General features: G+C 47.4%; 1 protein-coding gene across 21 annotated transcripts in view; it reads left to right on the top strand.

The window, feature by feature from the left end:
- Positions 1–13,807, top strand: part of LOC106648581 (CUGBP Elav-like family member 1) — a 211,396-nt gene that overhangs the window by 169,256 nt on the left and 28,333 nt on the right. For all 21 annotated transcript variants that reach the window (XM_023459495.1, XM_023459496.1, XM_023459494.1 and 18 more), the window contains one exon: positions 9,885–9,933. In XM_023459495.1, the coding sequence (XP_023315263.1) occupies positions 9,885–9,933 (49 nt within the window). The remainder of the gene's footprint in view (positions 1–9,884; positions 9,934–13,807) is intronic.

Below are 13,807 nucleotides of genomic sequence, written 5' to 3'. Positions count from 1 at the left end.
AATTCAAGTTTATTTATTTTTCGAATTTGTAAATCGAGGAGCACGCGCTCGCGCACACAGTTTGTCTCCGCCCATTATACCCATACACGAGGAAAATAAAACCCCTTGGATCGCCTCGTGTTCATTGACTTCACACGTGTACGAGCGTGTGTACATGTTCATTTATAGACTCGATACATATCGTAGCGCAGCGGGAAGAGAAATAAAAGTGTGCATCAACGGCGTCGAGTAATTTTAGTTAAAAAATATTTGAAATTATAAGTGGCTGCGAGTTGTGTGCGTGAGCGAGTGAAACAATGCGCAAGTTCGAAGGAGAGGATTCCGAGGACGAGTATCCTTATGATAACGAAAAATTGGACAAATTGAAGGTCTTATTGTTACGAGAAAATGTCAATTGGGAGATGGCAGAGGAGCGGCATCGACTTCTCGAACGACTCAGTCCGTTGATCGAGCGTTGGCGCTTCGACCTTCCGGATCTCCGGGACATTTTTCGAGAAGAGCAGATAGAGCGTCTTCTCTTGGATTCTGTAAGTTTCTTGGACGCAGTTGGCCGCGGTGACGATCAAGGAACGCGATTCATCGAGTTCGTGGCTCGCACCGGCTACAGACATCGGCCCCGACTCGACGAGCACGGAAAACCCGTTCAGCCGCGTCGCACTACCGCGCTACACCGTTGTCCGATAACCCGAGTACCGTACGAGCCACACCCCGTCCAGGTTCTCTTTCGAATTTACGACGACTTCCGGGCGAACTACGTCGACGAGGAGTCCGGCCTCAGCCACCTGCACGTGGCCTGCAAGTACGGCCTCGTGGAGGTCGCGCGGAAATTCCTCGAGCTCGGGCACGACGTCGATTTCGTCGCGAACGAGAACGGCGGCGACTCGCCGCTGCGCGTGGCGCTGCTCAACCAGAGAACGGAGATAGTCGAGATGCTGCTGAGCAGAGGCGCCGATCCTTATCTGGCCAACCAGCTGGACGGATCGACGCCTCTGCACGTCGTCTCTGGGATCCAATCTTTCTCTTACGGCGCGGTGGAGACATTTGTCGCGAGCATCGAGAAAAAACTGGAGGAGATCGAGGATGCCCGGAACGAGGAAGGAAGTACACCGCTGGACTTGGCACTGAGGCGAGAGCTGCGAACGATGAGCGGCAGCATCGTCGATCGCGACGGAACGACACCTCCGTACATAATAAACGAGAGATTCCGCGACAACGGCCTGCTGAGGACGATTTTCGAGTTCAGCGTCGACAAAAGTCAGCTTGTCAACGTCAACGTCAGAGACAAGGATGGCAACACGCCGTTGCACTTGGCGCTGCGCAACCGCCACGAGAAGATGGTCGAGTGGCTACTGAGACGAGGCGCCTCGCCCAACGCGGCCAACGACGCGGGAGAGACTCCGCTGCACGTCGTTTGCCGGAGAGTCATTGTTCGCGGCTACGACGACTACGAGGCCAGTTATCGTCCGAAGCCGTTGACGACGAACGATTCGCCGCGGTGCGTCCCGGATGCCGATGTATACCAACATTACTCGGATCGATTCGATAATGACCCGAATGCCTTGGCCGATTGGTGCCGTCATATATTGGGCGATGGCGACGGAACGAGCGATATGGACGTGATGGAATTGCGTATCCTTGATGACAACATTGATGTTCTAAACGATTTTTCGGGTAGCGATGGACACGCGAATGACCCGAAAAATATGTTGAAACAAAGCTATGCAAAGCAGGTCGATCTTTGGGCTAGCGATGGACACACGAATGACCCGAAAGATTGGTTGAAACAAAACTATGCAAAGCAGATGGTCCAGGTGCTGCTGGGACACGGCGCCGATCCGAACGCGCTCGATGCCAAGGGATTGACACCGCTGCAACTGGCCGTGGCGGATCTCTTGCCGGATATCGTCGACCATCTCTTGAATCACGGCGCCGATCTGTCTGGCTTCGTTTTCCCCAACGCTGCGGGTTATTTCGTCGAGGGCGGCTCGATACCGCGATACGCCGGAATGTTGGATTCTAACTTGAAGCTGTGTCTAGCGTCCAGCGCTCTCGTCGTTCTCGAGCGCTTGGAGAGAAGCGGATACGAGACGACCCCCAGCGACGCCCTGACGATCATGAAATTTTTCGCCAAGCACGAATTGTTCGAAGATCCTGCGTCGGATCTCGAGGAGCGTTTGAGCCACGAAGAACATTTCGAGAGACTGGCGAGGGAAATGATGATCACGCCGAAACTGTCGCTCCACGACTCGATTCGGCTGCGGCCCGAACAGGTGGCAAAAGTACTCGCGTACACGGACTGTTTGGGGTTCGCGTGCTCGCGTGAATTTACGGGTAGTATCGGACGGCATGGAAGAGATTGTTTTTTGCATCTGTGCGAGATAATGTCGAGAGGATTTTTCCGGCGATGGGCCCTCGATCCTTTCTGGAAACTGATGCACCATCGGCTGTCGATTACGTACTGTTCTATGATTATCGAGAATCTGACCAACTTGGATTTATATCACATTTGCTTGGCAGCCTTGTGAAAAAGCGAAGAAAATTTAATAACAAATGTAATAGAATGTATTCGTCAAAGACCTGCATGTGCTAAAAAAGCTCCGAGAAGGCTGTAAATTTTATTGTATTATTTATATAAACTCTTTTTTTTATGTCTGCTGTTTTGAAATTTTGTAAATTTTCTATATCATTCAAATTAACAAATTTATACTTGAATTTTGATATTGTTTTTTTTTCATCGATCCTGTATAATAATTCGATACACTATGCAAGAGATAATGGGACAGATGCTCTGAAAAAAATCTTAGGTGAGAAACCAACAAAAATAGGACAGCTGAATTAAAAAATATATTTTGCTGCCACAACAAAATTATTGGACTTCATTTTTTTCATAAATGGGTCATCGAGTTACAAATTAAAATTTACAGAGCAAAATACTACAAAGTAATAATAGCATTCGATCGAACGGTGAGTGCGTATTTGCATATCGAGGCTCATTTACACTACTATAGTGTATCATTTTCCAACGCTGGTGTATAAATTACAGCCTCGTTGATTAAATTTCATTCGGTAATTTTTACACGACTCAATTATAATCGATAATTATGTTGTTTTCAACGCGGTATTCGATGGCCGATGAGCGTGAATCGATCTATATAATACCCAATCGTCGTCGCACGACCAAAAGCACCCGAATATGTTTTACATCGGTGTAGTGTGCGCAGTACATGGCAGAGCGCCAGATTTAATTGAACATATTTTCTATCAGTGAGCGAGCTCGCGTGCATGTGATGCGTTACGAGAACGAGAGAGGAAACGATCCCAATTGGTGCATAAAACTCAATTACCATTATCTCTTCGTGGTCTCTCTCTCTCTCAAATTAATTCGGTGATGCTCAAAAATGATGACACGCGTCGCTCGGCTTTGAAACCCGTCCGCTATCCTACATATAACAGATCGCGTCATCCGGTAACAATGCGTGTAATTGCTAAAAATTGACGTCGATGAAAACTCGCTGCTGCTATTGCCGTGTCCATCGAGGCTCTGAATAGCTTTTCGCATTAGAGGTTAACCCGATCTCGCGCGCTCGACTCATTGTGCGAGCTCGATGCAGCGCGTATAATATACTTCGTATCTGGCGCCGAACACGCGCGGCGCTCGGCTCGGCTCGCATATATAAAGATGAATAGCCCGTGTAATAGAGATGCCTTGCCGTAAAAAATCACTGCCCGCGTTCGACGTGTACAAATTGAGAGTAAATCGAGTTGAGAGAGCGAGCGAGAGAGACAGAAACGAACGAAACCAAAAAAAAATGAAGCGTCGGCGAGTTGGTAATACGGGGGAAAAAAAGTAGAATCTCTATTTTGCTTCTGCGATCAAACATTTTCGCGCTGAGTACGCAGAGTTTTAATCATCGACGTGTCTGTATATGTGTAATTAAAGACGCGTAAGCTCGAATTTCCTGCGCATCGCATTGTCTCCACTTACGTATAATAATATTTTCTCTATGCACAAAATTCAAAACTCCGAAGGAAAGTCCTGCGTCAAATAATTCTCTTGAACGCAACCGTGCGTCGATATCCTCCGCGTATGCAGCGAACAAAACTCTCCACGCATATATGTAAACGCGCAATTATTCTCTCGTCGAACAATATACAACTGCATAGCCATGGAAAAGGCGCGCGGAGAAATCAACGGAAAAAAATCTAATAACACGATTAAAGGGGGCCATTATTATTAATTGTCGTGCACATACGCGTATATGTGCACTAACCGCTGGAGGGGAACGCGGCAGCGAAGGACTTTCTATATACGGAGTCAGGCGTGCGTGTAATGTCACTGTTTCACAAAAGCCCGGCCGCGTGCAGCGCGCAGCGGAGTGACTACTGCGCACGAAGCGGCGTTAATAACCGCGAACGCGAAGAGAGTATATACGTGTATAGGTACGCATTCATAGATCGCTATTATTCTCTCTCTCTCGAGCTGCGATATTGATTTTTGCCCGTTCGCGGTATAATACAGCCTCGCACCTGTAAAAAAGATCCGCGAACAATGGCGAGGCTGCTGCTGCTGCTGACCAACGCTCGAGACTATATAATATCGATGAGCTACACTCGATTGTCGACTAATAAAGCTACCTACGAAATATTCGTTAGCTAGGGGTTTGTTGGACGGATCCGACGAGCTCGACAAAAAAAAATTGATTGCGTCGTTGCGTAGGCTCCGACGTACAGTGGTACGTGCGCCACCGTCGCAAGACACCGCACGAGCGAATGTGGTGGATGTGCCGATTCGATCTCCTATTATAGCATCTCGTTGGTTCGCCCAAAACCCAATATCCACCTTGCCTATACCATCGCGCGTGCTTTTGGTCGCGGCCATCCCCCGGAATCTCTCATTAAAGTCCAAGATCACGTGGGTAATTATTGTCTACGCGCTACCGAGAGAGACCCCCAGCGCCTATACCTATAATACTTGTTTGTAGCCACGCCACCGCCGCAGCAGTACGCGAAAAAAAATCGAATAAACTTTTCTATTTTTTCCTGCAACCATGATGGGGGTGAAAGTATGTATAATGACCGAGAGAGAGAGAGAGAGTATAGAGTCAAACGAAATTACGACGTTGATTCGTTGGAGCGTAAAAGTGGGTATTACAGTCTCTTGGATTTTCGTGCGTTCATGCGTATGCATGAAGATTGTGTTCAGGTGAAAGAGAGTATAAAGCGACGATGCTCGAATTACCTGGCTACTACACTATAGGATGGAAAAAGGGAGAGAAAATTTAACGTCTCGACAGGAAAAAGTATTTCCTTATCTTAATTCCGTGATGCGGCGATCGGCTCGTTTCTCTCCCTTGATTATCCGGTTGAGAAAAGTTGGGTATCGGCCACACACGACGACGACGACGACGGCGAAGCGAGTACACAAGGATCGGTTAATATTAAGTTCAACCCTGACCAGAGAGACAGAGAAAGAAGAGTCTAGAGCCTACATAATACCTACAAGCTCGAGCGCAAAACATATAACTCGCTGCGCGGCGTTGAAACAAGAAAGCATACCTGACACGCTTGTGCCGCTGCTACGCGAGTGACTTGTTGTTCTTCTTACTTCGCTTCTTCGCTTCTTCGTCTCTCTGTTCTCGGTCGGTCCGTTCGCGGAACCGAAAATAAATCATTCGAACAAATAGACGCGTGCACGAAGCGCTCGAGTTAACCTACATCTCGCGGATGCCGTTTTTAAAATAAAAAGAGCGCAACTACTGCACTTTTGCGCCGCGTGACGTTTCCAAGCGAGCCCCTTTTGTTATGAGAGCTACGTGTTACGCCTGAGCTTTCAACGCTGATTTTCATCATTGGCGATTGTTTTATTTACGATTTGCCGAGCCATTATTTCAGAAAATTCCACAAAGATAAAAGAACTCGCGATGACCGGGGACTTTTCAATTATTTTTTATTTTACTCGGAATTTTTCGAGGTATCGCACGTGAGCTTCGCTCAGCGAATTAGCGACGCGGCTAATATTTCCATGCGCGCGTATTGTGCTGTACAGCACGCGCGCGTATTATTTTTCCGTCACCGCGCGCACACAATTTTACGATCTGTAAAATACTTTGAAAGAAATAATAAAGTCATGTGTTTTTCTTCTTACGTACTCGAAACAATGGATAAAGTTAAAAATAACTTTCTTGAACTTTTGAACTATTAGCAAAAAAACAGCCAATGTTTTTTTTGTTTTGGCCCAAACGACCCGTACATAGGCACTATTTTTATCGCTGCAGCAGCAGCCGCCGCGCGCGGTGTATACGCGACGAGCAAATCCAAGATAATTGGGAGTTCGGCGCAGTAGCGAATATAGAGAGAGAGAGAAAAGTCGGTGGAATTATTATCTCGAAATGTATATATCATAGCGAGAGAAGGAATGCAAAGATAGGATTTCGCGATTCTATTAGACTTTACGAGTTTCGGGCTATACACACACACATCCGCCTGCGTCGCTGTACGTGTGGTAAAATCTCTGCCTCGGCTTGGATGCCAAGTTTATATCTTCTTTTCCAATCTTCGGCTTGGACCGGAGAGTCGAGTCGCATAGTAGTGCTGGTGGTATCCTCTCTCTCTCTCTCTCTCTCTCTGCGCAGCTTTCGAATCTACCTCACAGATTTATGCTCGGGCTCGGGGCTGTATGCGTGTTGCGGGTTGTGTGTTAACAGCGTCGGCGCGCGAAAAACAGCGTATACACACACGTGCGCATGGACGCGCGGATATATACTCATTGTCAACGCAAATCGAACAATAAAGTCTTTTTTACAGCTCCGAGTCGTAATTTTTACGACGCTCGCAAATCTGCTTTTTGGTACTGTATACTGTACAGCGATGCGCGCATATATATTGCGAAGAGGAGAGAGAGAAAAAGCTTGTCTGCAGTTGCGTGATTTCCTCCGCGACGCTATATACACCAGCAGCAGCCGAATGTTATATACTCGTCTTGCCTCGTTCCTCGTTCGAGCGGAAAACTTTCGATTTCCGGTATATAGACTACTACTATACGAGGCTATGCTGGCGTCGCTGCTGCTGGTGGGCTACTTGACACTTGACACGAGCAATTTGCGCTACTTATCACCTCGATTTCCTCTCTGGGGGAATAAGGCGCTCTCTCGCTCTTGTCACTCCCTTTTTGAATTATATCCTTTGATGTGGAAAAGTATAAACGCGTGCTCGATTTTCTCGAAGCTAGTCAACTCTCTTTCTCTCTATACTGCGCATTATTTGTCGCTCAAGATTTTGGTTTTTTGAAGAGAAAAAAATTGATTTCGAAAATTACGTCACACGCTGCACAACGTGTCTCTCAACACTCAAAGTCAGAGCGATGTATTAATCTCGTTTATTAAAAAAAAAATTGTTCTTGATCTTACCATACGATAATAATTGATTAAATTTTTCTCATTTTGGCGCGAAAAAGGCGGGGGGTAACGTCCTCTTCACGAAACTTTCCGGAATATTTCGACGCGTAACGTCACACTTGACGCATAAAAAAAAGTGATATTGCCATGCTCTTTATATAAGGCTGTATGCGCGCGCGCGGGAGAGAATCGTACAAATAGGCAAAGAGCCAAGAATTTTTTTCCTCCCGGTTACGGTAGATCGGTATTGTACAAGTAAAGCTGCTGACTTCGAATAGCCATAGTAGTCTCCCTCCTTCTTCTCCTTCTCTCCAAGAGAGAGCGAATGCATCGGACGTCCGTCGATGCCGCCCAGCAAGCAGCGCTGTTAAAAAAAAAACGTAGAAATTATTTTCAAATTCGCGTGTGCCGCGCGTACACGTATACAGAAACGCCGTATAGTATATACGAATGCTCGATAGAGAATGATGTATAGATAATATAGCGTATACGCAACGGGAAATGAATCGGTGCGCAGCTCGTGAACTTCCGCTCTGATTCACCGGTTCATTGTGTGCATTACAGGATCGCGTATCCTAACGACTCTTTCATTTTTTTTCGTCTCCTCTACATCGAACGGGTGAAAAGTTGCCTTTTTTCAAACTCTGCGCTATACTCGTTCTCGCGAAATTTAATCACTCCGAAAATGCCTAAATAACAAAATCGTTACGTACTCGCTCGAAAATCCGCTCTACCGAATAATGAATTTCGAATAACGAGGCAATAATCTCGTTAACTCGCTCGCAACAAAAACGTATCGATACTTCATACACTGGATTCAATGTAGGAAGTTGAACGTCGAAAAAGCTCGAATCATACGGGTACGCTTGACTCGTGCGAGCCGCAAGTGCCGATGGCCAGCCTGCGATAGCGTATACATACGTAAAGGCGTGTGACCGCGCGTGGGTGTATATTAATAGGGCCGATACAGAGAGAGAGAGAGGTCCGCTCTGAAAGACGCTCTTTGTGTGCAGTATAGGCAAGGGCTCGCTCGCACTTGCTCCACTCGGGCGGCAGCTAATGTGCGCGCGAGCAAAGAGCAGCAGCAGCAGCGGCACAAAGTTTATGGCGAAATGCGCATGTTTACGCGCGCAACCGAGAGAGAAGCCATCGTATACACATGCAAATTGTACACATACACAAGCTGCGCATAAACGGGGGCCGTGTATATTATATGATTCTCACGGTGGTGGCCAGCTCCCCGACGCGAACAGTGCGCGCCTCTATGTGCGCTGCTGCTGCTGCTATATGCTGCGCGTACGTATCGATGGAAATTGGTAAATTTACTTTGGTATAACTCGAAAGTACGTTGTAACCCGTTTTTCGCGCAGCGCAGCAAACTTAGTTGCGTGCGTAGTTACGTGGTAGTAAATTTTGGCGAATTATTATACGACTGGACCCCCGAAATTTGTCAACTTTAATGGGTATGCGTGTGCAGTACGACGAGTCGTGCAAAGTTAAAGTCATACACGGCGGCAGTGTGTACCGCACTCGGAAACTGCTGCCTGCGACGATCATGTACACACGCACGCGCGAAAAGTCAAGAAGCGTCGCTACTTCGACTACACTATACTACGTTGCATATCCGTCTTGTTGTCCTCTCTGCTCTTCGTTTCTCTCGGCTTATACTCGCACGACCAATCGGGTCCGAACGTCGTCGTCGTCGTCGTGCGCCGAATAGGTAATCGTATCGGACATCCGGCGTCACGCGCGCCTTATGCATACACCGCGTGCGCAGCTATGTATACATTACAAACTGCATCAACGTCTTAGCTATACACATACGTTGTATTCTTGACGCGGCCGAAAGACGACGACCACCGGCAATAAAGTCGGTCAAATTATAAGCACACAGATGCGTCTCTCGCAAGCTCCATACAGGCCCTTCTCGTGGGGGAGCTTGCAACCTAGTTTCGGTAGTATAGCTAGTAGCAGGGCTGCTCTCTGGACGCGTCGTCTTTCCCTCTGCCTAGTCGACGCTTAAATTTATGCAACTTGAAGGATCAGCCTCTCTCTCTGCGCGTGCGATATATCATACGGTGTGCGATGTACGCGTTACGTTACACGTACGTTTGCTATTCCAGCTAGATACGAGAGAGAGAGAGAGACTAGGTCAAGACAACGACGACGATGATGCAAGTCCGACGCGCTGCTCGTATACGTATCCCACAGCTGACTCGCATATGGGCTTACCTATAAATATTACTCCCCCGACCCGACCCCCGCACCGACCGACGTATACAATGCTATAAAGCTCCTGCGCTCGCCTTCGCAAGCACTTTCTCTCCTCGGCGAGCAGCGCACGATTTGAATAACGCATCCTGCGTTACCTTCTTTTTCTTTTTTTTTATTCGTGGTATGGCCCTTTTGAGAAAAGCATATTTTCGTCACGAATGTCAAAATATATCATATTGCAGAAAATTAATGTTCGATGGTCTGTTTTTCTTTCAGAAACTGCATCCGATCCAAATGAAGCCCGCCGATAGCGAGAATCGAAGCCGTAAGTACACGCAATCTATATACGTTCAATTTTGCTTAAACTTCAATAATAATAACGATAACAACAATGGTGCAACTATATCGATCGAAACTCAATATATATAATACGCAGTAATCAGCTGCTGCTGCAGCTCTGCCAACGCGCATCGACACATCCCACACAGTCGAGCCAGAGCCATTCCAATTTCCCACATAGCAGCTCTACTCTTCGCAGCTAGAAAGATGTCTCTCTCTGCTGGCAATGGTACTTTTGACCCATAAAGATGACTTATCATTTGGCCTTTTGTCCTTCTCTGGAATATAATCCCCATATCCTCTCGCTTCCTCTCTCGTCGTCGAAAGCTCAGGGCTCTTCGCGAGCTTTCACACGCTCTCGCGCGTATCAAACGTGTGTGTGTATGTGTGCGTTTCTGCATGTGCGAATGTGTCAGCCGTACGCTCGACTACTACATTTTTTTCTCTCTTTTTCTCTCGGCCTAGATCCAACGCGACGAACGACGGGCACAAGTATTATTCATACATAGAGCGTACGTATATCGCCGCCGCCGTATCATAAATTCATGGCTCGACACACACACACATATATGCGAACATTAAAGCGTTACGGGGAAAAAGTTGGACGCGCCGCGCGCGATCGCCTTAAAAAAACTTGCCGCCGTCTAACATCTTTACTTACGTCGCATCGCGCAGCAGTCTCTGTTTCTACGTACGATGAACTATCGCCATATAATAGAAAAAAAATGTATATATGTGCGCGATAAGCTCGTTGAGACGCGTATGTGCGAACGCGGCTGGAAGGAGAGACGATCGGCGAAAGAAAATCGAACACGCGGCTGCTCGTGGAATTTGCGGCTACGATCGACCTGGCCTCTTGTATTGGACGTGCGTGTGGCTATTCGAATTCGATATGACTGCATCGTAGAGCCTGTGCACTGAAGCCAGATACGTATGCGGGGTGGGGTGGGACGAGGGCTACGCTACACACATAGGCTAAAGGGCTTTGAGCAGCTCGCCGAGCAATCAGCATCACCTTGACGCTCCGCAAAGCTCCGAATCACACACAGGCGGCTGTGGCTATTCTCTGTCTCTGTTATGGGAAGAGAGGCTCGATTAGCCGATACGCCAGCGAGTGAGAGTAGTAGCCTCTGGAGCAGCTCTCACGAGGGCGATCGTTGCTGCTGCTGCGCAGATCGATCGACGACGCGGAAAGAGTAAGCGCCAGGAATTTCACGTACATACATATTATAGCCCTTGTCCGCGTTTAATTCGCTCAATCGACTCTCGAGCTCGTTGTACAGCTACTACTATCGATTCGACAAATTGAAAATTTATGATAACGACGATATTGTCAATCCCATTCACGTTTCATTATAATGCACATATCCTCGAAAAAGTACAATGCAAAACGGCACAGGGACGACGATATCACCGCGCGCGTGTCCAAACTCGGTAAAGACATAACAGTGAGAGAGAGAGGTAAAACAAAAAAAAAACACAACACTCGCAGGCGCGCACGTGACCTTTTTCGAGCGAGGGACGTTTGCAAAACTCGGAGCGAAGTAAGTGCACGCCACCTACCTCTCGCACGTTTGAAAAGCCATGCTCTGCGAGAGATATCTCTCTCGAAAAAGCGAAAGTCTCGCGCGCGTGTGTGCGGTTTCTACCTACATCGTTATAAACCTGTACGAGGAAAGGAAACAAAAGCTTAAAATGCAAACGAGCGTGTCTCTTGTATATATACACGACGCAACGAGGATGGACTCGAGGAGCACGAAAAACACACGCGCGTGGATGCATTATTGCACACAGCCGAGTCGCCTATATACAGCTGGCCAAAAGCCAAATTTTCTCTTTCTAGGCTTGCCGTAACAGTCGCACACACGTGTAAACGTGTATACACGCATGCGTGGCCAAGCAAATCGACGTCGTCATTATAATACGCCGCTGCTCTCCGGGCGCGAAGTCGAAACCTCCGCCGCCGAGTTATTGTGTCTAGCTCTCGTCGCTGCGAAAATGTATATGTGTATTATAATATACCCTATGCGAGTGCGCGTCTATTCCTTCTTGAGTTCTAGTATGTATGCAGCCGTATTATATAATGCAGCAGCCTAGGCATGCACGAGAGAGAGTAGAGTAGACGAGAAAGAAAGCTCGAAATTCTGCGATACACGTGGTTTTGTCGTGGCAGCGGAGAGCTTGCGTGCAGAATTTGACATACTTACTACGCTGTTGTCTTCTTTTCTATACGTTTTATACCCATGGACGTACATCTCATTTGTCGTGGAACACATTTGTGGATCGCACATTTTGACAATGTGAACGTTTACCGCCTTATTTATAATGCTTCTCATTCTTCGCGAGTGTCTCAAACGTCGATTCCAATTCGGAGCTGCACTCAAACTAAGAGAAAAAAAAACGACCGCGAAAATGTGAAATATCGTTTTAACATCGGCGGATTGTGTCCGTCGCGAGCGCCGTAGTTTATCGGCGATATTATCTTGTCAAAACACACGATTAATTCAAACTTGTCAGCCGGCCAACAAAACGTCTTCTGTGCGTCTATCGGTCGCACGCAAAAAAAAGGAATGAAGAAGAAAAAAAGAACAAGAAAGAGAGACAACCATGTGTCGAAGCGCAGAGTGTGTGTGTGTGTGTGTATGTACGAAGCGAGAGAAAAGAAACGTACGTCCGAGTACACTGCGTACAGTCCCTCTCTCTCTCTTTTAACTTTTTCACTTCTGTCCAATCCATTTGCGCGAACATGACGTAACCCCATTGGCGTTCGACACATACGCACGCACATAGATACATAGATTCTCTTGCCTTTTCTTCGGGTCGAGCGAGAAATAGAAAGAGCGCAAAGAAAAGAAAAAAGAGAACGCAGAAAAAAAAGTAAGTAAGTACAGTAGCCGGAAAAGAGCGAGCAACAGTCGGAGATTACGTAGGCAGCAGCGCAGCTATACACAGCTCGACCGAATAATCCGCGCGCTCGCGTCTATAAGGCTTATATGTAGTAAAACACAGATGCACTTGTGGCATCAGGAAGAGAAGAGCAGACTCTCTCTGCTGACCGCTTCAGGCCATGGATGTGTTATAAGTGTGTGTGTATAAATAAAGCTCGGGATATGCTTCTAAAAAACTTGCACTTCTCTCTCTGGTGTGCAGCACACATTCTCGTGTGTCTCTCGGCACTCATTAAGTCTGATGTATTAGGCGCGCGCCGCAGCCGAGGCTTTGTTTTTTCCTCTCCTCTGCTCCGACCTCCTCCTCCTCCTCCCCTTCTCTCGCACACCTCGTTATATTGTGTGTGTGTGTGCCGTAAGCGTCCACTGCTGCTGCTGCTGCTGCTGCTGCTGTCATGTAACTCGAATCGAGACACGACGCACACACACGAATTTTCGCGTCTATGACCGAAAATTGCCCAGAGTTTCAACTCCATAATATTATATATTTTTCTCTCGCTCTTAGCCTCTCGCGCCTTTCTTTCTTTCCGGTCGATATTTTTTGCGCTCTCCATTCTTCCTTCTTTCTCGTAGTACATATGTATGTGCCTCGAGCTGCTCGAGTCATGCACGTATGCCTATGTTTGCGTCTGCGTGACTCACGAATGTATACACAGAGATCGTCTCCTCTTACTCGCGCCTGTACTCGGTTTTTTTTTATTTTATTTTTTTACTTCGAACACACACACACACACACACACACACACACACGACGAGAGTATGGAGGCACGTTCTTCCTTCCTCCTTCTCTCGCTCTGCACTCGGCTCCAGTCGTATATTATAGATAGCTCGTCAAAGTCGCGAGACTTGACATCGTTGCGGGCCGTGTATTATACACACATAGGCGCGGCGCGGCGCTCATCGAGCTTTCGA

This window comes from Trichogramma pretiosum, unplaced genomic scaffold (assembly GCF_000599845.2).
Source record: "Trichogramma pretiosum strain Unisexual culture from Peru unplaced genomic scaffold, Tpre_2.0 scaffold7, whole genome shotgun sequence".
In the NCBI taxonomy this organism is placed as follows: Eukaryota; Metazoa; Arthropoda; class Insecta; order Hymenoptera; family Trichogrammatidae; genus Trichogramma; species Trichogramma pretiosum.
This window is presented reverse-complemented; position numbering and strand designations above follow the sequence as displayed.